Raw genomic sequence first — 25,898 nt, 5'->3', positions numbered from 1 at the left:
AACGGGCGAGGAGATCGGCGGAACCAAACCGGAATGGGTGAAGCAAGTGCCACCACACATGGCCGCGCCGCTCGGCAGGCCTTACACCATAGAATGTGTGGCCACTGGCAACCCATCGCCTACCGGGCGCTGGATGAAGAACGGCAGGGAATTGGTGCTGGGAACCAGGTATGTACAGGCAACAGCATATCAAGTAAACATTGAAGCATCTGTTGTACAGACAGCGTTAAATAGTTTGTGGCACCCAAAGTGGCCAAAAAGTTGACAACACAACCTTATTCCAATTGTAACAAAGACGTGTTGCTAATTTTTTTGCTACTTCAGGTGTCACGAACCTTTTGACGTTGACTGCACATGTGCTATTTCGCATAAAAAATTATTATGTGATGTCATGTGCAGTTCTACATTGACATTATTTCAAACTACTGCAGTCTGCATAGATGGACGCGGGTCTCCCCCAAAAATACCAGAGAACTGTACACCCATTTTTACAACTAGCTGCTGCATATTTTTGTGTAGTTTATTGATTGTGCAATTTTGATAATTATATCCTCAAACATATAGAACCTCTTCCCGTGGATGTCGTAAGACTCGACTAAGGGAGAAATATGTGAACACATTAGGCTTTCCCAACCCGTCTATCCTTCGTGGGGAGTATACACCGAATCCTCCATTTACCTCTGGTACTGATGATGACTAAAAAACCTTAAGATGATGATGAAAACTGTCTGTTCCACCAGGTTCATCGCGGAATCCCGCGAGGGTACGCTGAAGCTGAACATCCTCGAAGCCAAGGATGATGACGAGGGTGACTACACGTGCGAGGCTTCGAACAACATCGGCTTCATTTACAGCACTGGACACCTTAAGATCGGAAGTGAGTATCAAACGAAATAAGCAAAACAATGTTTTAGTTTCGTAATTTTACCACAGAATAATAATAAGTACTACGTACAGAAGTTTTACTTCGCGAAGGTATTTAAAAAAATGTATGCTCAATGTCATTAACAATATGGTGTAATTTAGCCTGTCTCAAGAGTCAAGCACCATTTTGTTGACAAACGTCAGTGATCGGCACTGCGCCGAAGCTATAGGGCTGACTTCGGTAAAATGATGTGACGTGAGGTGCCAAACCGCGGAAAATGGCTGAGGAAATACATAATTTAGCATGAATTATCGTGAATAATATTAACTACCTACTTATTTACCTCTCAGTGTCTTGAGGCAACTTAAAAAAGTACATTCTGTGTTTTTATTATTATTTAGGCAGTTAAATACTGCACAGTATTTAGTACACCATTTTCTTTATTTTCTTCCATCATACAAATACGCGTGCGTGAGTCAATGTTCGCTCGTATGTGAGGCCTTGTCGAATAGTATCCTGTAGGTGGGCCATCGTGCGTGTTTTGTTTTCGATGTAAACTTGCGGAGATGAACAGGTCTGATTTTCCAATGATATGCTGTAGCTTTTTAAAAAGTAAACTTTTCCAATTATTACTTATCATAAGTTAGAACCCTTTTTATATTCGTAAACATATTGAATTTCTTTTCGATACGTTATTTTGTGGGTGCTGTTATATCTGAAATCTCCTGCCTGGTGTAAGAATTTATGCAATGACGTCTGATATCGTGACCAAATGTGCCTGATTTGCTGCAAGCCTGGATTAATATTTCTATAACATAGTGCCGTGTGGTGACGGCAGAGTAGAATACATTTGTCACCAACCCCTACTCTTCCCGCGGGTGTCGTAAGAGGCGACTTAGGGACTACACATCAAACAGAGAACGGGCAGCAGCGCTCTCTGACAAACATCAATCTTTTAAACTGCGATCTCCAACCCGCCTGCCAAGCGTGGAGATTATGGCAAAACCCTCCACTATAGTGGAGGAGGCTCATAGTCCAGCAGTGGACTGTAAAGGGCTGTTCATGAACACAGTCCAAGCCGAACTCAAAACAAAATAAATTAACTTGTTACTATGAATCGTATTCTGAGTACACTTATTTCCACCCAGGACAAGACTCAAAATCATAAAATCCAATTTTCATTTTTCTAAACACAACTCTTTCCCCAGGCCCGCCACGCATCACCAGAATGCCAGGCGACATGCACCTACCAGAGCATGAAAACACCAAGATCAAGATCCTCTACACTGGAGACCAGCCCGTTGACGTCACGCTTACCAAGGACGGCCACAAAGTGTCCGAGTCGCCAAGGCTGAAATACACTGTCTTTGACGACTACATGCTTATCTTCATCAAGGATATCAGCAAGGATGACATGGGTAAGCTAAAGTAGACTTTATAGTGATGACGTTATTAAGGTCCTAAATGCAACACGGCAGCAGTCCGTGACGTCACACTTACCAAGGACGGCCACAAAGTGTCCGAGTCGCCAAGGCTAAAATACACTGTCTTTGATGACTACATGCTTATCTTCATCAAGGATATCAGCAAGGATGACATGGGTAAGCCAATCTAGACTCTATACTGAAGCCATTAAGGTTCTAAAGAAAACATGAAATTAGCCTGTGACGTCAGACTTACCAAGGGCGGCCACAAGGTGTCTGAAACGCCAAGGCTGAAATACACCGTCTTTGACGACTACATGCTTATCTTCATCAAGGATATCAGCAAGGATGACATGGGTAAGCCAATCTAGACTCTATACTGAAGCCATTAAGGTTCTAAATAAAGCATGACATAAGCCTGTGACGTCACATTTAGCAAGGAATGCCACAAAGTGTCCGAGTCGCCAAAGCTGAAGTACAGTCTTTGATGACTACATGCTTATATTTATCAAGGATATCAGAAAGGATGACATGGGTAAGCTAAAATTGACTTCATAGTTAGATGCTAAGGTCCTAAATGGAGCACGACACCAACTAGTGACGTCATGCTCACCGTCATAAGATATCGAGAATATTTATAGGAAAAAATTGAATTTGAAGAATAATAAACGGCAGCTAGTTATTGTCTTAGAACTATTTTTATTCCCTGAATAAAAAAGAGCTGCCCCCTAAATATTAAAATTAACTTACAAACATTAGTACAAACTTCAGTAACTAAAAGAAATGAGGATAATTTTACAAACTTATAACCTCATCAACGGGAGTGACAAAATATCGAGCTCAAAAGTCAAACTTCTACCTAGAGATCTACTTTAATACCCCATGTGTTCTTCCTACTTAAATGGTTTGATTTGATTTCATAATTACCTTGAATTCCAGGCACATACAAGCTCACAATCAAGAACAACTCCGGCGAGACGTCAGACTCGTTCTCCGTGACGGTGACAGGCCTGCCCGGCCCGCCGCAAGGCCCGCTGGAGGCCACTGACGTCAGCCGCCACTCCTGCACGCTGGCGTGGAAGCCTCCCGCGTACGACGGCGGCTCGCCCGTCACTCACTACGTCATCGAGAGGAATGACACCTCAGGTATGTATTGTCTTATATCAAGAACTCGGGCGAGACATCCGACTCAGACCGTTCTCAGTGACAGTGACAGGCCTGCCCGTCCCCCAACAAGGCCACTCGGCATATCGGCGTAGAAGCCGCCCGCGTATGACGGCGGCTCGCCCATCACTCACTACATCATAGAGAGAGAGACATCAGTCTCGTCCTCGGTGACAGTGACAGGCCTGCCCGGCCCGCCGCAAGGCCCGCTGGAAGCCACTGACGTCAAAAAAATCGGTACTATTCCTACCTCTCGTTCCCACCGCTGCAACTCCTGTGTAGCCAGGATCTATAGCTGGACCGCCATAAAAACCCAACCAATGACGGTCAAGTTTGTCCCGGGGGAAAATTAAACCGTCATATAAACCCGCAACGAAATTAATCAGAAGAACATAGGAGGAGTTCGAAATTAAGGTTCGACTTCCCTCCGTTGCAAAGCGGATGACAGGTGACAAACAAAAGCCAGTGACGTCAGCCGCCACTCCTGCACGCTGGCGTGGAAGCCTCCCGCGTACGACGGCGGTAGTACTTACTGCTTTATATCGTTCTCAGTGGCGGTGACAGGCCTGCCCGGCCCCCCGCAAGATTGTCGCCATAGTTTGAACCTTAAATACGTATTTTAAGGTCGAAGCCAGTAAAAACATTAATTCTATTTAGTAAAGGCATTAGGCAAGCACTTCCAACAATGATTGGATACAGCCACAGGGCTATGTGAATTGAAAAAGAGTTAATTAAAGAGATTTTAGAGCGTAAAGATGAGACACTAACTTTTGTCTACCACAAAAAAGGTAATAGGGTGATGGTTAGTCTATCAACCATCATGAAATTCTTGGGCACATGCAGCCCTTAGTGTACCTATAGAGAAATCCACATTACTATAGAAGAGATTAATATCATATTTTTTTTCCTCACTTATAACTATCATTACAGGTTGACGCCTAATGCGATAGTATAACATACTTTGTTAAATAAACGTCAGGGTCTTTATGTGAGCTACAGGATCACGAAAATATTGGTATATTGTGATTAAAATGTTAGTTAAAGTATGTGTCAATCTCTAATATTTATATTTATTTACTTGTTCTTCCCTAGGAACGGCCTGGATCACCATCGCGTCATCTGTACGCGACACCAAGTTCACAGTGCAAGGGTTGGTGGAAGGACAGGAGTACAACTTCAGGGTTCACGCCGCTAATGACAATGGTGTGGGACCCGCGCTGGATGGAGTCAATCCTATCAGGGTTAGTATGTCAATATAATAGTATGTAAAAGAGTGTTTTTCCTCTCTTGATAAACTTTTAATTACTTGACTACTTGAAATTTACATGAAATTTTCTCTAAACTTTTTTAATGCAACAGTTTCGTTAACTTAAAATAATTACTGCTCAAAACCTTACTGAAATCGTCATGATTTGAACTTAATCCTTGGATAAACAAAGTACGAGCTTATGTCTACAACTCAAACTTATTTCAATATGTAATACATACTTAGTTGAACGATTTTGAAACTTCAAGCATTGATAGTAGAGCGCTCTCTTGCAAATGACATTTCAGTGTTTCCAACGTGGCAAAAATCGGAACCAATAATCCAGTATTGATAGCAGCGCGAAACTTACGTGGCAGAAACATATTTGGACGAAGCGCAAACAACTGGATGGAAGGCTGCGGTCACTGAACTGGTTAATGGGACGCCAATCACAATTAAGTCCTAGCAGCAAGATGCTAGTGTACAAAACTACCATAAAACCGATCTGGACTTACGGTATACAACTGTGGGGAACGGCCAGCAACAGTAATATAGATATCCTGGAGAGATTCCAGACCAAAGCTCTGCGAATAATGTTTGGAATTCCACATTGTATAAGTAATAGATACATATACCTCGACCTCGGCCTAAAAACAGTTCGGCAGGAAATAGCCCAGAACAGCCTGAAATACCAGGAGAAGCTGACCGCCCATGTTAACAACTTAGCGCACGCTCTGAGTGGGGAAGGCGCTCTTCAGCACACCCGGCTAAAGAGAAATGACATACCGAGCCTACATAAAAGATTTACCACCTGACATTAAGAGAGTCGTGTGAAATGAATTTTCACACAAGTATGGCTCTCGAAGAAAACATAGTCTGAGGAATCAACCAAAGAAGTGGCTTATTGTTGAAAAAACAGATTGCCATGAAGCAGAATCATCAAAAAAAAAAAAAAAAAAAAAAAAAAAAAAAGATAGCAGCGCCCTCCTGTCAATGTCACAGGTGGGACGGTTCAGTGAGGACATCTATACCCAGATGTACACTTTACACCCTATTTTAATGAACTGATACTTTATTGGATGGAATATAACGCTTTAAATGCAAAATCAGTAGTCATCTTTAAAGTCTAATATAAGAAAATGTGAAAGCTCAGCCCGTAAATAATCACGACCATTAAATCTCTAGATCAATCAAATAGAGTTCCCAGACTTAATATCTTTCCATATAACAGGCGAAGGCACCATACGACCCGCCATCAGCGCCCGGCATTCCGAAAATCCTGGAGGTCGGAGGAGACTTCGTGCACCTGGAATGGGCCAAGCCCGAGAGCGACGGAGGGGCTAGGATACAAGGTAAAGTATATCCCCTAAATGTTATGATAAAATGCAACTGAGATAATCGTCAATGCAATGCTATTTGCCCGTGAGATCAATGCAATGATATATGCCAATGAGACCCTTTTTAAAAAAAAAAGAAATCTGTTATTGAAACATTTTGAAACAACAGTTTCTACAAATTATTAAATACGATCAATCTCACTCACTCTTTCCAGCATTATACGTTGAGTATATCCAGCTTAATAAATAATCTTATTTAAGTCCACTTTTTGGAAAAATATTATCAAACGTTGATCATTTTCTTATTCAATTCAATAAGTTTTCATTCTAATGACAAATTGACAGATACATACTGACTCATTTTATTTAGCCGCCATTTCTCATTCAGTAGAAATGAATGGCTAGCATGAACCTCACCAGGCCACTGGTCACATAGATGAAATGTAACGCCGTCTTTCTTCATCTGCAATACTACCGTCATTTCGTAGGCAACACCAAGTGCTATCTTTGCCACTTTTACTTCATTACCTTCAATAACTTACACCTTCTCCAGGCTACTGGGTGGACAAACGCGAGGTCGGCGCAAGCACGTGGCAGCGCGTGAACGCTGTGCTCTGCCTGCCCAACATGCTGAACTGTGCCAACCTGATCGAGGGCCGCCAGTACGAGTTCCGCGTCACCGCACAGAACGAGGCCGGCCTGTCCCCGCCTAGTACCGCCAGCCAGCAGGTCAAGGTCGTCGACCCCAAGGGTGAGTGTCTGATGATCACTGTAGAAGTCGACCAACCACCAAGGACCATTGTACGAGACGCGACATGACCCAGAACGAAGCCGGCCTGTCCAGTGTCCACCCCTAGCAATCAAAAGTCGTCAACCCTAGGGATGTGTCATCAGCATCATTATTTCAGCCCAGCACTGCCAGCCAGCAGGTCAAGGTCGTCGACCCCAAGGGTGAGTACCACAGATCACAAACACTACGCTGTGAAAAGGGGGCGGGGCCGGTGTCGTGACAATATGCCCAAAAACAGAACACATTGCTCGTGACAGCAGCGACGTTATAATGTAAACAGTTTACATTGCTTGCGTTGGTGAGTACTGAATCTAGTCACTAGATGTACTATAAATATATGAGGAGATATAGATCCACCATCGAGGGCCGTTGTACTAGACACTCCAGAAGGAGGCCGGTCTAACCCCGTCTAGCACTCCAAGTCGTCGACTCAAAGGGTGAGTAAGTAATCAGCATCATCATTTCAGCCAAAGGACGTCCACAAAGATCAGTCCTACGCTGCATCCTGGTGATTCCCGTGACCTTCACCGGATAGTCCGTCCACCTAGTAGGAAGTCTGTCCACACTACGTCTTCTGGCCCTTCTCTTTCGAGAACTTTTCTGCCCCAATGGCCATCAGTTCTGGGCTAGATATAGCACGTGGCAGCGCGTGAACGCTGTGCTCTGCCTGCCCAACATGCTGAACTGTGCCAACCTGATCGAGGGCCGCCAGTACGAGTTCCGCGTCACCGCACAGAACGAGGCCGGCCTGTCCCCGCCTAGTACCGCCAGCCAGCAGGTCAAGGTCGTCGACCCCAAGGGTGAGTGTCTGATGATCACTGTAGAAGTCGACCAACCATCAAGGACCATTGTACGAGACGCGATATGACCCAGAACGAAGCCGGCCTGTCCAGTGTCCACCACTAGCACTCAAAAGTCGTCAACCCTAGGGATGTGTCATCAGCATCATTATTTCAGCCTAGCACCGCCAGCCAGCAGGTCAAGGTCGTCGACCCCAAGGGTGAGTGTCTTGTCATCTATTGATGTCGAGTGTCGTTGTACTATACACGACACCGCCCAGAAAGAAGCCGGATTGTCCTCCCTTGGCACTCAAAAGTCGTCGACTCGAAGGATGAGACATCAGCTGCATCGTCATTTCAGCCACAGGACATCCACTGCTGAACATGGTGACAGTGGAAAGATGTATTATCAGATCACTATAGATGTAAGCCAGCCATCAAGTGCCGTGGTACTAGACACTCCAGAACGAGGCCGGTCTAACCTCGTCTAGCACTCAATGTCGTCGACTCAAAGAGTAAGTTATCGGCATCATCATATCAGCCACAGGACGTCCACTGCTGGATAAAGCCCAGTAGATTTCCACAAAGACCAGTCCAGCTCTGCCTGAATCCAGGTGCTTCCCGTGACCTTCACCGGATAGTCGGTCCACCTAGTAAGAGGCTTGCTCGCACTACGTCTTCTGGCCCTTCTCTTTCGAGAACTTTTCTGCCCCAATGGCCATCAGTTCTGGGCTAGATATAGCACGTGGCAGCGCGTGAACGCTGTGCTCTGCCTGCCCAACATGCTGAACTGTTCCAACCTGATCGAGGGCCGCCAGTACGAGTTCCGCGTCACCGCACAGAACGAGGCCGGCCTGTCCCCGCCCAGTACCGCCAGCCAGCAGGTCAAGGTCGTCGATCCCAAGGGTGAGTGTCTGATGCTGTAGATGTACCAACCAACCAACCATCAAGGACCATTGTACGAGACGCGACACCGCCCAGAAAGAAGCCGGCCTGACCTCGCCTAGCACTGGCAAATCGTGGACCTCAATAATAAGTCATCAGCACACACACAGCAGTCTAGTGATTGAGTGACTTATGCCAGTTTTCACCATCAATCCCTAATTTTTAAGTGACCCCTAAGGTAACACATAACAGTAAATTTTGATTTCATAGGGATCACTAAAAAATTAGGGATTGATGGTGAAAACGGGCATTAGTCACATGATTTGAGTCACAGGAGTCACATGATTTGAGTCACAGGATATCTACTGCTGGATAAAGGTCTCCCCTAAGGATTTCCACAAATACCAGTCCTGCGCTGCATCCAGATACTTCCCCTGACCTGCACCAGATAGTCGGTCAGAACGAGGCCGGCCTGTCCCCGCCTAGTACCGCCAGCCAGCAGGTCAAGGTCGTCGACCCCAAGGGTGAGTGTCTGATGATCACTGTAGAAGTCGACCAACCACCAAGGACCATTGTACGAGACGCGACATGACCCAGAACGAAGCCGGCCTGTCCTCGCCTAGCACTCGAAAATCGTGAACCTCAATAATAAGTCATCAGCACACACACAGCAGTCTAGTGATTGAGTGACTTATGCCAGTTTTCACCATCAATCCCTAATTTTTAAGTGACCCCTAAGGTAACACATAACAGTAAATTTTGATTTCATAGGGATCACTAAAAAATTAGGGATTGATGGTGAAAACGGGCATTAGTCACATGATTTGAGTCACAGGACATCCACTGCTGGATAAAGGTCTCCCCTAAGGATTTTCACAAAGACCAGTCCTGCGCTGCATCCAGATGCTTCCCGTGACGTTCACCAGTTCGTTGGTCTACCTAGTGGGAAGTCTGTCCACACTACGTCTACTGTCCCGTGGTCGTCACTCAAGAATTTTTCTGCCCCAATGGCCATCAGTTCTGGGCTAGATATAGCACGTGGCAGCGCGTGAACGCTGTGCTCTGCCTGCCCAACATGCTGAACTGTGCCAACCTGATCGAGGGCCGCCAGTACGAGTTCCGCGTCACCGCACAGAACGAGGCCGGCCTGTCCCCGCCTAGTACCGCCAGCCAGCAGGTCAAGGTCGTCGACCCCAAGGGTGAGTGTCTGATGATCACTGTAGAAGTCGACCAACCATCAAGGACCATTGTACGAGACGCGATATGACCCAGAATGAAGCCGGCCTGTCCAGTGTCCACCACTAGCACTCAAAAGTCGTCAACCCTAGGGATGTGTCATCAGCATCATTATTTCAGCCTAGCACCGCCAGCCAGCAGGTCAAGGTCGTCGCCCCCAAGGGTGAGTGTCTTGTCGTCTATAGATGTCGAGTGTTGTTGTACTAGACACATCGCCGCCCTGAAAGTAGCCGGCATGTCCTCCCCTAGCACTGAAAAGTCGTCGACTCGAAGGACGAGACTACAGCTGCATCGTTATTTCAGCCACAGGACGTCCGCTGCTGGACAATGACCCCCCACAAGGATTTCCACAAAGAATAGTCCATCGCTGCATCCAGAAGCTTCCCGTGACCTTCAACGGATAGTCGGTCCACCTAGTAGGAGGCCTGCTTATACTACGTCTTCTGGCCCATGGTCGTCTTTCGAGAACTTTTCTGCCCCAATGGCCATCAGTTCTTGGTCAGACATAGCACGTGGCAACGCGTGAACGCTGTGCTCTGCCTGCCCAACATGCTGAACTGTGCCAACCTGATCGAGGGCCGCCAGTACGAGTTCCGCGTCACCGCACAGAACGAGGCCGGCCTGTCCCCGCCTAGTACCGCCAGCCAGCAGGTCAAGGTCGTCGACCCCAAGGGTGAGTGTCTGATGATCACTGTAGAAGTCGACCAACCATCAAGGACCATTGTACGAGACACGACACCGCCCAGAAAGAAGCCGGCCTGACCTCGCCCTCGCCTAGCACTGGCAAATCGTGGACCTCAATAATAAGTCATCAGCACACACACAGCAGTCTAGTGATTGAGTGACTTATGCCAGTTTTCACCATCAATCCCTAATTTTTAAGTGACCCCTAAGGTATTTTGATTTCATAGGGATCACTAAAAAATTAGGGATTGATGGTGAAAACGGGCATTAGTCACATGATTTGAGTCACAGCAGTCACATGATTTGAGTCACAGGATATCTACTGCTGGATAAAGGTCTCCCCTAAGGATTTCCACAAATACCAGTCCTGCGCTGCATCCAGATACTTCCCGTGACCTGCACCAGATAGTCGGTCAGAACGAGGCCGGCCTGTCCCCGCCTAGTACTGCCAGCCAGCAGGTCAAGGTCGTCGACCCCAAGGGTGAGTGTCTGATGATCACTGTAGAAGTCGACCAACCACCAAGGACCATTGTACGAGACACGACACCGCCCAGAAAGAAGCTGGCCTGTCCAGTGTCCACCCCTAGCAATCAAAAGTCGTCAACCCTAGGGATGTGTCATCAGCATCATTATTTCAGCCCAGCACCGCCAGCCAGCAGGTCAAGGTCGTTGACCCCAAGGGTGAGTGTCTTGTCATCTATTGATGACGAGTGTCGTTGTACTATACACGACACCGCCCAGAAAGAAGCCGGATTGTCCTCCCTTGGCACTCAAAAGTCGTCGACTCGAAGGGTGAGTCATCAGCTGCATCGTCATTTCAGCCACAGGACATCCACTGCTGAACATAGTGACAGTGGAAAGATGTATGATCACTACACAGATGTAGATCCACCATCGAGGGTAGTCGTATGAGACTCGTCACCGCCCAGAAAGAAGCCGGTAGATGTATGATCACTATAGATGTAGACCAACCATCAAGTACCGTCGTACTAGACACTCCAGAACGAGGCCGGTCTAACCTCGTCTAGCACTCAAAGTCGTCGACTCAAAAAGTAAGTTATCGGCATCATCATTTCAGCCACAGGAGGTCCACTGCTGGATAAAGACCTCCCTGGGGGATTTCCACAAAGATCAGTCCTGCGCTGCAAGCAGATGCTTCCTGTGACCTTCACCGGATAGTCGGTCCACCTAGTAGGAAGCCTGCCTACACTACGTCTTCTGGCCCATGGTCGTCTTTCGAGAACTTCGAGGCCATCAGTTCTGAGTTAGACTATTTTGTTGTGTAGAAAATCAAACTTGCGTTTGGTTAATTTAAAGTAAAAACTTTGCTATGATGACAGCATAATCATTTTCATAATTTCCAACGGGCTCTAGTATTTACTATAAATATTTACTTGTTTACAGCTGCCACGCCGCCAGAGATCGTGAAGCCACTGAAGAACGCAAACTGCATCCAGTACCACAACGCCAAGTTCCAGTGTACCATCACTGGTCAGCCGAAGCCTACCATCACGTGGTACAAGGGTGAGTATCTCTGTCGCCTTTTATATTGTATAGCAACATGATTTTCACTTTTCAAGTCCGTAAAATGTTGATAAATCTTGAAACTGTAAAACTTACATAAATACAGAAAAGACAACAAGGTATTATCTTATCTTAAATGCAATAGAAATATTGGCTGTTGACTAAATACTTTTGACAAGTTTTTTGTGTTATCTTGTGAATAAAACATAAAGTTTGCAAGTAAAAGTGCTGTATAAAATCCATTCATAACAAGCCAAGAGAAGAATGCTCACGATTATTTGTCGAATAGGTCAAACGTACATTTTTTCAAAGATCATTTACAATTTTTAAGAATTCAGAGGATAAACAACATTTTCCACGTAGGACTAGTAGCTTCCGAGGCCAGCACTATTTTCAATGCATAAAGAAAAACATCTTTCTTATTGTTGTATTCACTTTAGAAGCCAGTACTACCTTAAATATGATCTACAAACCTTTCTAACCCTCAGGTGCAAGGGAGATAACCAACGGCCCGCGCCACCGTATCTGGAGCGAGGGAGACAACCACTTCTTGACAGTTGTGGACGTGTTCGGTGAAGATGCTGATGAATACGTCTGCCGCGCCGTCAACCGCGCCGGAGTCAAGAGCACACGTGCTGAACTGCTTATTATGAGTGAGTATACCTTTAAGCTCAAGACCGAACGAGATGGAGGACTGTTGTGGAAGCCCTCTGCCTCATCTAGGGGACATAGGACCATAAGTCAAGTAATTCATACCTTTAAATCTAGTCTAGAAGTCCAGCCAAGTTTCCTTGACTACCCCTTGGCGAATTCAAACAGTTCCAAATCCGCTGTCAGTTGCAAGAAACTCTAAGTGTGCTTTTCGTTACACTTACCTTTACGAAATTTTAAGGCAAGTGCTTGTCAACAGTTTCAAGTAGAGTATGTAAACGTACGCCGCGCGTTCATCAAGATCACGCGTGTTGGCTTGCTTATTGTAAATGAGTATATCTGTCAGCTTCTAAAAGTTCCATGTCTACTTCTTTTCAGCTTCTAAGTTTACCTCTTTGTAGTCATGAGGTTCCAAGTCTCTACCTCTGGACATCTTACAAAAATTCAAAGTTTACCTCTTTACTGCAAAAGTTCCAACGTCTACCATATCTTATTATACCGTGGAGCTATTTATGCAAATGAATTTAATTAAAAATGTTTGTCTTCCACAGCCGCGCCGAAACTGAACGTGCCACCACGCTTCCGCGACACTGCATACTTCGACAAGGGCGAGAATGTGGTCGTCAAGATCCCCTTCACGGGACACCCGGTGCCCAAGATCACGTGGGTGCGCGAGGGAGAGACCATAGAGTCTGGACTACACTACCACGTGGAGAGGAAAGGTGAGTCGACCATAGACTGGCGAGTGATGTGTTGACAACGACAAGGGAGAATGTGGTCGTCAAGATCCCTTCACGGGACACCCGGTGCCCAAGATCACGTGGGTGCGCGAGGGAGAGACCATAGAGTCTGGTCTGCACTACCACGTGGAGAGGAAAGGTGAGTCGACCATAGACTAGCGTGTAGTGTGTTGGCAACAACAAGGGAGAATGTGGTCGTCAAGATCCCCTTCACGGGACACCCGGTGCCCAAGATCACGTGGGTGCGCGAGGGAGAGACCATAGAGTCTGGTCTACACTACCACGTGGAGAGGAAAGGTGAGTCGCCCATAGACTAGTGGTGATACAATACTAGACCGGTGTATCATCGTCGTTAGGTCATTTGGCCCACGGAGCACGATCTCTAGTTTGGTTGCTTTGGGAGGTCTGATGTTTGCATATTTACCCCTTGTCGCCTCTTACGACATCCATGGAAAAAGTGGTGTCGTTAGTGGACTATGTAAAAACGAGTGAAAACTAAAACCAAAAACTTTGGTGTGATTAAATACTTTTGTAACAGAGGGTGTGCTGAACTTCAATATTAGTCACCAAGCTGTTGATTTAATTGAATAAGAGCGAGATATGTAGATATGTGAAGTCCCGTGAAGGCAGTCGTCAAACTAGCATACATTTATCGCTTAAGTTTCCCCAATAAATTATACTTATTTTTCAATATTTTATTCCAGAACGCCACGCGATCCTGACCATCAGAGACGCCAGCAAACTGGACTCAGGACCGTACAGGATCACGGCTGAGAATGAACTGGGACAAGACTCGGCCATCATCAATATTGAGATCAGCGGTAAGTTTTTTTGACACATTTATTGACATATTTTCAGATCTATTTCTGGCTTGGTATGTCATGAGATTTACTTTCGCTTATCCTTCCTTCAGACATCTCTTTAATCTAATTTGACCACATGTAGTTTGAAATTCGGAAAGCAAGATTTGACACTTATTTTAAATTATGTGTCGGACATATTGTTTTTTTGACTCCCAAGATATTTGTGCAAACAATGCATAGATGCAGCATTTTTTTTATTATCTGGATTCACTGGCGCTGGAGTGATACTCTGCAACTGTGGCTTCCACAAAATACCAGCGTTATAGTTCTGGGTTCTTCCCTATCCCATGACACGTTCTAAATGGTTGCCATTTTGGTTCAAACAGCTAATTTAATTATTTACTAAACAATGAACCAAATTATTTTTCTTTCCTTCTTATTCCTGTGTTTCAACTTATCACCACATTCTTCCATCTACCCGCAGATCGCCCAGACCCACCACGGTTCCCAGCGGTGGACAACATCGGCGTGGACTCGCTGGCTCTCAGCTGGAAGGCGCCAGTCTGGGACGGTGGCTCCGACATCACCAACTATCTGGTGGAGAAGCGAGAGCACCCGATGACCAGCTGGATCCGGGTCGGCAACACCAGGTTAGACATTTTATTATTTTTTTTCCACAACGAGGAAGCTCTTGGCCTGCATCTCTCCTGATGGAAAGAGGCTGAAGGTGGAAGCAAGTTTCACCCGAAATCCTCAACCACAGAGGAACTGGCTATCTTATCACTAACTGCCAGAACACAAAAATATTGTTATGGCTACAGACTTATGTAAGGTGGTGGTAGCTAGCACCACCAACTAAACCGTCGAAATCTACCCTGACTGAGAATCGAACGGTCCCGTCTCTGGGTCTAAAGCATGTGGTCTTACCACTACACCACAGGGGCGGTTAAAACTACTATGATGTGATTGTCGCAGAAAGTTAGTATTCCTTTAGAATAGTGCAACAACCACGAGCTGTCAAACGAAACCAATTTTGGATGATACTTGTGTGTCAATATCAAGATTATTCCACTGTTTTGTACAATAAATCAATCACTGAACCAGTCACTACGTTTCTGAAGACTATTTCTCATAAATATCCACGACTTCACTCACGTAAAATCTTCACTCACGATCAAATTTTCAGCGTGCCACTAAGTGCCTCTGAACTGTTCTGTTTCACGTGACGGCGACGGCATCACGCATCTCTTTTTATCGCACAGTGTTGCTGCTAGTAGTATCTCGCTCGCTCAGTTATTTGTTGCACTATTCCGCTAGGTATATAAACTTTATGGACTGACGCGGATATGTGAAAATGTATTTAGAACAACCTAAAAAACTTTACCTTATCCCCCAGGTTTACCACCATGGCCATTACTGGTCTGGTGCCCGGCAAACAGTACGAGTTCCGCGTCTACGCAGAGAACATCTACGGACGGTCGGAACCTAGCGACACCACGTCACTGGTGCAGACCAAGGCCGTCGTCAAGAAGGAGTTCAAGAAGAAGGAATATCCTGGTGAGTTGAGAAGACTACGTACAAGTTTCTTTTTAAATAAACCAACGTAAATATCGAACTGCCTATGGCGGGAATCGAACCCACGACCTTTCGCTTGCCGGGCGACTGCTCTTTCAACTGAGCTACTTAGACACTGAATGAACCTGTCGAAATTTTCAAGTGTAATACGCTGTTACGGTACTTCTCAGTCGTTTCGCTTAGCTTGAGAGCCATCTACGCTCATCTATTGGCCCGGTGAAGCTGGAAAAGCTGCTTACGGCTATCTGCAAAGTCAAAATAAATTCCTTTTGTACCCTTTGCACCACCGGCCTGCACCACTGGTGGTGCAAAGGGTATTTTTTAATCCCTTTTACACCACCAATAGTGCCGCCCTACCATTAACTGTAAAACGATTATCTATAATCATATAATATTAATATTATAAAGAGGAAAGATTTGATTGTTTGTTTGTAATAGGCTCCGAAACTACTGGACAGATTTGACAACATAACATAAAAATTAATAACAACCATTCATACCTACATATAACGAATAATTCCTTAAGTACCAGGGCAACATAATCATAAAGGAGCTGTATCAAATTCTTCTTGGTTGACCCGAGAAATAAACATGTATCATAAAATAGCTCCTTTATGGTTATGTTGCCCTGGTACTTTATTCGTTGTATGTAGGATGTAGGCCCGGGGTATCGTGGGTCTGAAGTGAAATGTTTATAGGCACTTACACACACACAAATTAAAACTTTTAGGTAGGTTTTGATTTATTTATAACAATTAAATTATTAAGTATTTTACAGTTTACTACTAGTTTTACAGTCGATGGTAGCACAGCACTATTTGTTGGTGGTGCAAGAGGGATTTAAAAATACCCTTTGCACCACCAGTGGTGCAGGCCGGTGGTGCAAAGGGATAAATAAAAAATCTTGGCAGAGCGATTGTAATCACGTTGAGGTGTCCACGTTGATTGTAGAGGCGTATACATTTTTGTAAAATGGAGTGAGAAAGAAGTATGGCTATATTATTGTGAAGCTCTAGAACTAGCTAGAAGTCAAATTGAACTGAAAAATGTAAAAGCTCGTCCGTTCCTTTCAACAAAAGGACGTTGATGGGCAAAGACTTTCCTCAAGAAATTCGACAACGATCGGTCCTGCGCTGCCTGCATTCAGGTATTTTCGGCGACCTTCATTGATATCCGTTAGACTCCGAAATTGGTCAGCAGTATTATACTACCATGGCCTCATTGCTAAGCCATTTGCAAAACGTGGCCTTTACATCATAAACCTCACATGGCATAGTAACCCATACCTTTTATCCATACTTGACCCTAACCTTTCCTCCGCAGTGGATGAAACCGGCAAGCGTATACGCACGAACGCGGACCACGGACCAGTGAAGGACTACGACAGTTATGTCTGCGACATCTACAGCAAGTACGTGCCGCAGCCCGTCGACATCAACACCTGCTCTGTGTACGACAGATACGACATACTGGAGGAGATTGGTGAGTTGCTATTTTGTTGTGTTCTGTAGTTTTGTAGAATAGAACTTGCGTAGATAAGCTTTGCCGGATTAGCACCCGTATCAGGCCTGTTCATCTCCGCGAGTTTACATCGAAAACAAAACACGCACGATTGCCCCCTACAAGAGTACTATTCGACAAGGCCTCACGAGCGAACATTGACTCACGCACGCGTATTCTTGTGTATGATGGAAAAAAATAAAGAAAATGGTGTACTAAATACTGTGCAGTATTTAACTGCCTAAATAATAATAAAAACACAGAATGTACTTTTTTAAGTTGCCTCAAGACACTGAGAGGTAAATAAGTAGTTAATATTATTCATGATAATTCATGCTANTTAACACATTGAACGCCAACGCGGTCAATGTTGTCCGACACTGCACTTTCCTACCAGGCCAAGTAAAAATTTCATTTTTTTTCAATTTTCGTCGATTGTTTTTTTTTGTTAAATCGTTACATTATAAACATAAATAAAGGATTTTATTAACATATAGTTGTTTTTGAGTCTTTACATCGATATATTAAGCGTCGGACATCATTAACCCCCATGGCCCCAGCGAGCGAAAATTCGAAAATCCGTTCCGTAGGGCCGCGCGGTCATGTTGTCGACCATCCCCGCTCGCATCCAAAAAAAAAAAGGAGAACAACCAAAAAATAAAGAGTTGTACATTGGTAGGTTTTTGATATAGTCCAGTCATTTCGTCCGAAAAAAAGGCAAATAAAAGAAAATGAATTTGCGCTTCTAATTTTTTAATATGTTGTAGGGGATACCTAGAAAAGCTTAACTTGAGATTGTCGACCAAGCTTTCCTAGGAGCTTTCGCCGCCATCTTGGAAAACGCTTAAAATTTGTTTTTCGGCAATAACTCGGCTATCCGATGAGATTCGAAAATTTTTGTAGGACACTTTTTGTAGCTTTCTTTGTGCTCTACAATAACGCCCGAACCATTTTTAGCGTATCATGCATCGTTATCGAGATATCGATCGATAAAGTCAAAAATTTTGGACACAAAAATTATATAAAATAAGTAAACGATATGTTTTAATTAATAAACCGTTATTATCTTGCTAAAAAGTTGATAAATTTGCAAAAATGCATTGTATAATTACCATGTTTCATTGCGCTACCGTTATCCACATTTTTTTTTCTAAGTCCGAGCTTTACCTGAGAACCAAGTGACGTACACTAATCTTGGGAGCCGCGCGGGTCAGCTTATATGAGAATTATTGAAGAAATGCTGTCCATCGGCTCAATACAGAGGTTTAAACATAGGTCTGACTCGCGGTCATCATTGTCCGACGCGGCCCGAACGGAAAGTTAAAGTGTCGCCCATCATTGTCCCCCATGGCCCGAACGGAACAGTGCCATTTTTAGGCTGGCAGCGAAGGTGTTAATATTATTCATGATAATTCATGCTAAATCATGTATTTCCTCCGCCATTTTCTGCAGATTGGCACCTCACGTCACATCATTTTACCGAAGTCAGCCCTATAGCTTCGGCGCAGTACCGATCACTGACGTTTGTCAACAAAACTTCTGACAAACTTGCTTGACTCTTGAGACAAGCTAAATTACACCATATTGTTAATGACATTGAGCATACATTTTTTAAATACCTTCGCGAAGTAAAACTTCTGTACGTAGTACTTATTATTATTCTGTGCCCGTATTCACAAACGATACTTGTAAAAATAGTAAGACACGGGTCTTTATGCGATGTTTATTAATGAGTAACATTATGTACTCACGGCTTGACGTTTCGGCTGCGATGCTGCAGCCGTGGTCACAAGCAGACTGGCGGTTCGCGGCGTCGTCCTTATGATACTTGTAAAAGTGAAGCAGCAACGCTATGCATCGAACGCACAGTGTTGTTGGTTCGTGTGTGACCCTGTGCGTCCACGCACACTGTGAGCCCTCATAGTAATGTTTGTGAATACGGGCGTAAGACTACTTGATGCCATAAGCAAATCCACACGCGCCTGTGTATTATAGGCGGTGTTTCACAAAGAAAACATATCTAGATCCCTGCTAGATCAGATTTTATAAATGACATCTGTCTGGTAATACATTTTAATATGATTTTAAGACTTAATAATACAATTAAAAAGATCTCAGCTTATTTATTATACACAAAATATTTACTCAGTGCTTATTCATAGATCGTATTGCATGATAAGTATTACTCATCCTAATAAATGTATGAAATGTAATGTTGAAAAAGTAAACGTGCACACTTCATAATTATAAAGTACAGAATATAACTACAATAATTTAAATAAGCATGTAAATATTAAATAAACTAAAACTCACGAAGTTGCTTGCGGATTTTCTCTAGGCGGTCGGAATTTTTAGGTCCTTTTAAATTTACAATATTAGAATGCATGTTCATTACAGTATTATTATGTAGTTTTAAAACTCCTTACTTTATGCATTATTGATGGCTTACCTCAACATCATTGGAGATATTAATATTTTATTCATTGTCCGTCCGAGACTTGGACGAATAAACCACTGGACGCGTAACGAGTGACGTTTTCGTCTTTACCCCGCTAGCACTTACCAAGGCTAAATTAGCCATGGTAAATGTTGTCAGGTTGTCACTTTGTCAGTATGACGCGAGCTCTCGAAGAGTAAAAATATCACGAAAAATGGGTAAATGCGCCGTACTTTATTGCAAAAATTATTCCGGTCACACAAGAAATGTTTCTTATCACGCGTAAGTACATTTTAAATCTATTATAGTAGCTATTTTTTCGTAAAATAAATAAAATTTGATATGTAAACAAAATATGATTACGTCATTTTAAAAAGTACTCATTGTACATGTAAATGCTTAAAACATGTAGCATATTTAATTTGGTTGGATTATAGGTTTCATTCATTCATTCACATCTCATTTTTTATGACGTAAAGGGCTTGAAAAATGTCGATAAGTTTATCGATATACCAAACAAACTGAAACTGAAATTATTCAAATTAATTTAAGATTTCCAGTGGATCCAAATAGAAGGAGAAAGTGGATAGAGGCAGTCAGAAGACAAAATACGTGGATTCCAACTAAAAACCACTGCATTTGTAGCATTCATTTTGCGGAAGAATGCTACAATGCCAATTCTACGAAACAGAGAAAACTGCACAAAGATTCTTTACCTACATTGAATTTGCCTAAATTTGTAAGTACAATCATCATCAAATTTTATTAGATATTTTATCTTAAAAGTCAACTAATTCACCAAAATATCAGTAGACACAAAACATTTATGGTTCAAATTGTGTAACTGGTAGGGCTCAAAAGATAAGGAGACATATAAAGTGCCCTAAAGGGCTACCTTTTTTAGGATAACCTCTATTACTTTAATGATAGGGTCGGAAATCGTGTAATTTATAAAATACTAGGTGGATCAAGTATTTAAAAAATTGGAATAGGTGCCGCCTAGTACTGTAAAATACCTAGTGTGTGGATCTGTTCTAGTAAATACGTCTCATCTCTACCAATCACCCATTAAAAAGTCCCAAAACTCAGATGCATGAGGTGCGTTGCACTGTTGTAGGCACAGGCGCGTTCGGCGTTGTCCACCGATGCCGCGAGAGGGCCACCGGCAACTACTTCGCCGCTAAATTCATCCCGGTCACTGGTGCGATGGAGAAGGAGCTCATCAAGAAAGAGATAGACATAATGAACCAGCTGCACCATAGGAAACTGATTAATCTTCATGATGCGTTTGAGGATGACGATGAGATGGTGCTGATATTCGAGTTGTGAGTATATTTTGTAGTTTTTGCTGTCCTTTTTAAAGTGATTTCTGATGTCGAACTGTTAAAGAACTCTTACTAGTCTTAATTCTAAATACCTGATCTTGTGTAAAATTGTGGGTTGCCATTTTATCGCCATTTCAAAAATTGGCGATAAAATGTCGTCTCAGCCAATTTACAAGAAATACGTTTTAGAGCTGGTTTACAAATTTCGCTGTGATGACCTAAATTGTAATGTTTTTTTTTTACTTAGAATGTATTTTATTTTTGGAGAATGATATATCCCAAATGATTGTTTAATTGGGGGAGGCAGCAATCAGTGGACGTCATTTGGCTGAAACGAATATCTCTGTGACTTTCTTAGATCTCTAGCATCTTAGGACTGCCCTAAGTACAAAATGAACACTAGTTCTATCGTAGTAAAAAAAAATCATTTTATTATCAGACAAAAGCAGTCCATAGTTTGGTTAGCAACAATTTGATCTTAGAGACTATGTTAGTAGAGTAATAAAGTAGTAAATCTAAATAAATCCTTCCTTCCACAGCTTGTCCGGAGGCGAGCTATTCGAGCGCATTACAGAACCTGGTTACAACATGAGCGAGGCCGAAGCGGCCCACTACATGCGGCAGATATGCGAAGGTGTCAGGCATATGCACGAACAGAACATCATTCACTTGGATCTCAAGCCCGAGAACGTCATGTGCCAGACACGCAGCGGCACTGATGTCAAGGTGAGTCTGACGTCAAGATTTTCCAAGATTCAGTCGTGGAATAGAGCCAACATCAATTTGAACTTTACGCAGTGAGGATACGGTGGAAAACTAATAAAATACACTTTTCTTCAGCCTCATTATGACTTTAACATGCGCGGTTAGGGCCTGCATTAAAAACGCACGCGTTTCTATATCGAAAAATAGTAAGAACAGCGCAGAGTGGCGCATACTCGTGAGATGAGTTTCCACACGCGTGACGGGTGGGCATATTTTTACGTAAATGTCATTTGCAAGGAAGTGTCCAACCCTGCCATGTACTGCGTGTGAGCAAATACATAACCTGCCAACTTTTATTCGTCTCTTTGAGTTTTCTTCCCTATAAATTTTGGTATGAGACTGGTACTTGCAGTGCCGCACGCGCCGGATACCCGCATAAGTTTTAACGTACAGTCTTAAATAAACTCGCTCGTTTGCCTCTTATCACATAAAAAAAACTCGTAATGATAGATTACTCAGAATTTTAAACTTTAGCGTTCCATTTCAACTAAAATAGTAAGACATGGGTCTTAACGCGACGTTTATTAATGAGTTACATTATGTACTCACGACTTGACGTTCGGCTGCGATGCTGCAGCCGTGGTCACAAGCAGACTTCTTGTTTTAGATTACTCAGAAGTTGCGACTAAAATTAAAGATGATGCGAACGAGATCTCCGTGATTTAGTAAAAAGTGACGTAAATAGACCACGATCAAATCCTAATCCACTATAGATGACCCACGCTGAACTGTCCCACCAAACTCAATGACAGGAGGGCGCTACCATCGTTCAACTATATGGTTTCCAACATGGCAAAAATCGGAACCAGCGATTCGGTATTGACGGTGGCGCCCCACTATCAATGTCATGGATAGGACAGTTCAGTATTTTGGAACTAAATGTCCTTCACAGATCATCGACTTCGGCCTGGCCACGAAGCTGGATCCCAATGAGGTAGTCAAGATCTCCACCGGTACAGCCGAGTTCGCCGCGCCAGAGATCGTGGAGCGCGAACCGGTCGGATTCTACACAGACATGTGGGCCGTGGGAGTTCTATCATACGTGCTGTAAGTAAATTAATAAATATAGAAGTTACTTATCTTACTAAGTAGTATTACAATGGGGTAGTAAGTACTACGCGTCAACGTGATCACAACCGTTCTACTAAGGCTGGGTTTAGTGTCACGCGGACTGTCAGTGCGGATCGCTCCGCACAGCCGATCTGTATGAACTGCTTAGGAGCGGAGCGGTTCCTCCGGACCGCATTACTCTAAAACGCTCCCTAGAAGTTCATACAGATTGGCCGTGCGGAGCGGGTCCGCACCGGACGGTCCGCGTGACACTAAAACCAGCCAAAAATAATTTGGCTTCCCCCTGAATAAGATTTTCCCTACTACCTGTATTAGACACTCCTGTGTTCGAAAATCGTTCGAAGGGTAATAGTTTCCAAAATTCACCAAGATTTTTATATCGCTATTTTGACCTGAAATTACGATGACATTATGGTATAATTCATGACCTTTAGCTAAATATGTCTGCACTTACGTCACATTATATTTACTTACCCCTATTTCCAAATAAATTATTTAAATTTTACAATAAATATATACTTACGTCTATGTATATCCGCAGCCTCTCCGGCCTATCACCGTTCGCGGGTAACAACGACATCGAAACCCTCAAGAACGTGAAAGCCTGTGACTGGGAGTTCGACGAGGAAGCCTTCCAGCATGTGTCTGATGACGCCAAGGACTTCATCAGGCGGCTGCTGGTTAAGAACAAGGAGTGAGTACTGTTTTGATAATACTAGAGTCATTAAGATATTTGTGACAATCACGATATAAAGGGATGATGTACAAGTTGCTTGTAGTGGATAGATAATCGTCAAAGATGAAATAGAAGTTACAGACTTTTGTCAAGTAAAGTTTGCCTTTTGTATTTATGACGTTGTGTATTATTATGCATGTAGATTCATCTATGTATTTGTTTATTAGATATAGTCGACCTGCCTACGTAATCAGAAATGAAAAGAGCCGTCAGAACTAAAGTAACTGACGTAGCCCTCAAAATTACTAAAACAAGTAGAAGTGGGCAAGTCACATAGCTCGTGGAACTTATGCCTTTGGAGCAGAAAACTTCTCGACTGGCTACCATACTCCTGAAGACTTATTATTGCAGGCAGGCTGAACACTCGGTAGACTGAAGATCAGATGATGGTCTAGAAAAGTGCCTGGGTGTTGGCAGGCCCATTATTTTTGGAAAGTTTTATGTCTTTGTGCGTTAGAGGAGGCCTTTGTCCAGCAGTTAATGACTTTTGGTTTGAAATAACGATTAGTCGTAGGCCCTGACATACCTCCATATTGTTCTATTACTTATTCCCACTTGTCACCCCCAGGAAACGTATGACAGCGCACGAGTGTCTAATGCACAAGTGGTTAGCCGGAGACGCGGCTGCCGCCAGAACCGCCACCATCGAAGCCAGGAGATACGAGGCGCTGCGCAACAGGCTACGGGACAGATACGAGGTGAGTTACAAGGATATTTTTTTAGAAAACGTATGCAAAAGACAGTGTGTCAAAAAGGTCCTCAACTCGGCATTAGTCGTGTCAATCGCGTAGACACGGCGCTGATATATTTAGCCCTTTCCAACGAAATAGCAGGCCTTAAGCGCGCATCGACCTGTTATAGCGTTTCACTTTCGATTCACCATTATTTTTGAACCTACACTAGACAGGGACCCATTGGCCATAAGATCAATAATATTTCAACATTGCTCCAAATAATCTTAAGTCCAATCGATGACATGTGTTCCGTTTTTAAAATCAGGTATAGATGACCCACGCTGAACTGTCCCACCAAACTCAATGACAGGGGGGCGCTACCATCGTTCAACTAAATGGTTTCCAACATGGCAAAAATCGAAACCAGCGATCCGGTATATATTATCCGGTGGCGCCCCACTGTCAATGTCATGCATAGGACAGTTCAGTATTTTGGAACTATACCTAATTTAATGAGCAGCGATACTAAAATACCATTTTTTTTTAGAACTGGTCGTCATTCGCGCTGCCGATCGGCAGGTTGAGCGAGTACAGTTCGCTGCGCAAACTGCTCATCGAGAAATGGAAGATCTACGACGGACAGTTCGGTGAGTTGATTACACTTAAGTTTATTCTGGAACTCTCACTGTAAATAAGGTTCAAAGTAAGAATCACTGTCTACTGCTAATTGCTTTGTTATTGAAAACAGTGCGGATTGACTAAATCTATGATGACGTAATACCCTGTTTTTTTTAAATTCTGCTTGAAAAAGCATAGCATTTTGCCAAAATACACAGTTGAAGTGCAATCAAAGATTGTGTGGTAGAAATGTTTATCATCCAATTCAAATCTGACATGTATAGACAAAGACAGTAAGCTCTTTCAAGCCCTATCAAATCTTATAAAATCATGTTTTCCATCCCGCACTACTCCAATACCACAAGAAACTTTTCAGTTGAGTGCCATATTTCGAGCGGTCTTATCAAAGCTAAAAGCAATGCAATTTACAGTCTTAATATTTTATTTTTCCCCATCATAACATCGTTTATATCAACAGACCGGCGGCAAGCGGCGCCGCGGTTCGTGATCAAGCCGCAATCGGCCTTCTGCTACGAGGGCCAGTCAGTAAAACTGTACTGCCGCATCATCGCCTGCGCCACGCCCACCGTCACGTGGTCACGCAACAACCACGAGCTCAGGCAGTCCGTCAAGTTCATGAAGAGGTACCTTATCTTATACGAAACCCCGCCTTAACTTAGTGCCCTATTAGGATCCTGTGCTTCGCCTCTCATTCTTCATAGCCTGGATAAGAGGAACTTCAGTCTTCAATTGGCCCTGTCATTAGTGGGTCGCGCATCAACTACGAGTTGCGCCAGTCCGTCAAGTTCATGAAGAGGTAACGTCTTTGTTGCTGTCTCTCTCTGTCGTCTCGTAGGGACAACGTGCGTTTTGCTACGAGAGCCAGTCAAGCTGTAGCCACGCCCTTTATCACGTGATCGCTACGAGGCCTTCTGCTACGAGGGCCAATCGATCAAGTTGTAGTCACGCGCTTTGTCGAATGATCGCTACAAGGCCCAGTCGGTCAGCTTTAGCCGCGCCCTCTGTCGCGTGGTTGCTACGATACGTTCTGCTATGAGGGCCAGTAACT

General features: G+C 43.8%; 1 protein-coding gene across 1 annotated transcript in view; it reads left to right on the top strand.

The window, feature by feature from the left end:
- Nucleotides 1-7: 7 nt before the first annotated feature.
- LOC114352361 (twitchin-like) overlaps nucleotides 8-25,898 on the top strand; it is a 37,884-nt gene continuing 11,993 nt past the window's right edge. The window contains exons 1-21 of the mRNA XM_028303946.1: nucleotides 8-168; nucleotides 741-877; nucleotides 2,074-2,283; nucleotides 3,229-3,435; nucleotides 4,546-4,694; nucleotides 5,931-6,051; nucleotides 6,590-6,787; nucleotides 11,815-11,934; nucleotides 12,423-12,587; nucleotides 13,137-13,307; nucleotides 14,030-14,146; nucleotides 14,613-14,778; nucleotides 15,525-15,685; nucleotides 17,027-17,185; nucleotides 20,758-20,965; nucleotides 21,505-21,691; nucleotides 22,623-22,777; nucleotides 23,343-23,495; nucleotides 24,106-24,235; nucleotides 24,759-24,858; nucleotides 25,308-25,473. Of these exons, the coding sequence (XP_028159747.1) occupies nucleotides 59-168; nucleotides 741-877; nucleotides 2,074-2,283; nucleotides 3,229-3,435; nucleotides 4,546-4,694; nucleotides 5,931-6,051; nucleotides 6,590-6,787; nucleotides 11,815-11,934; nucleotides 12,423-12,587; nucleotides 13,137-13,307; nucleotides 14,030-14,146; nucleotides 14,613-14,778; nucleotides 15,525-15,685; nucleotides 17,027-17,185; nucleotides 20,758-20,965; nucleotides 21,505-21,691; nucleotides 22,623-22,777; nucleotides 23,343-23,495; nucleotides 24,106-24,235; nucleotides 24,759-24,858; nucleotides 25,308-25,473 (3,290 nt within the window). The 5' untranslated portion in view covers nucleotides 8-58. The remainder of the gene's footprint in view (nucleotides 169-740; nucleotides 878-2,073; nucleotides 2,284-3,228; nucleotides 3,436-4,545; nucleotides 4,695-5,930; nucleotides 6,052-6,589; nucleotides 6,788-11,814; nucleotides 11,935-12,422; nucleotides 12,588-13,136; nucleotides 13,308-14,029; nucleotides 14,147-14,612; nucleotides 14,779-15,524; nucleotides 15,686-17,026; nucleotides 17,186-20,757; nucleotides 20,966-21,504; nucleotides 21,692-22,622; nucleotides 22,778-23,342; nucleotides 23,496-24,105; nucleotides 24,236-24,758; nucleotides 24,859-25,307; nucleotides 25,474-25,898) is intronic.

This window comes from Ostrinia furnacalis, unplaced genomic scaffold (assembly GCF_004193835.3).
Source record: "Ostrinia furnacalis isolate ACB-3 unplaced genomic scaffold, ASM419383v2 OfSCF1343, whole genome shotgun sequence".
NCBI classification, from domain to species: domain Eukaryota; kingdom Metazoa; phylum Arthropoda; class Insecta; order Lepidoptera; family Crambidae; genus Ostrinia; species Ostrinia furnacalis.
This window is presented reverse-complemented; position numbering and strand designations above follow the sequence as displayed.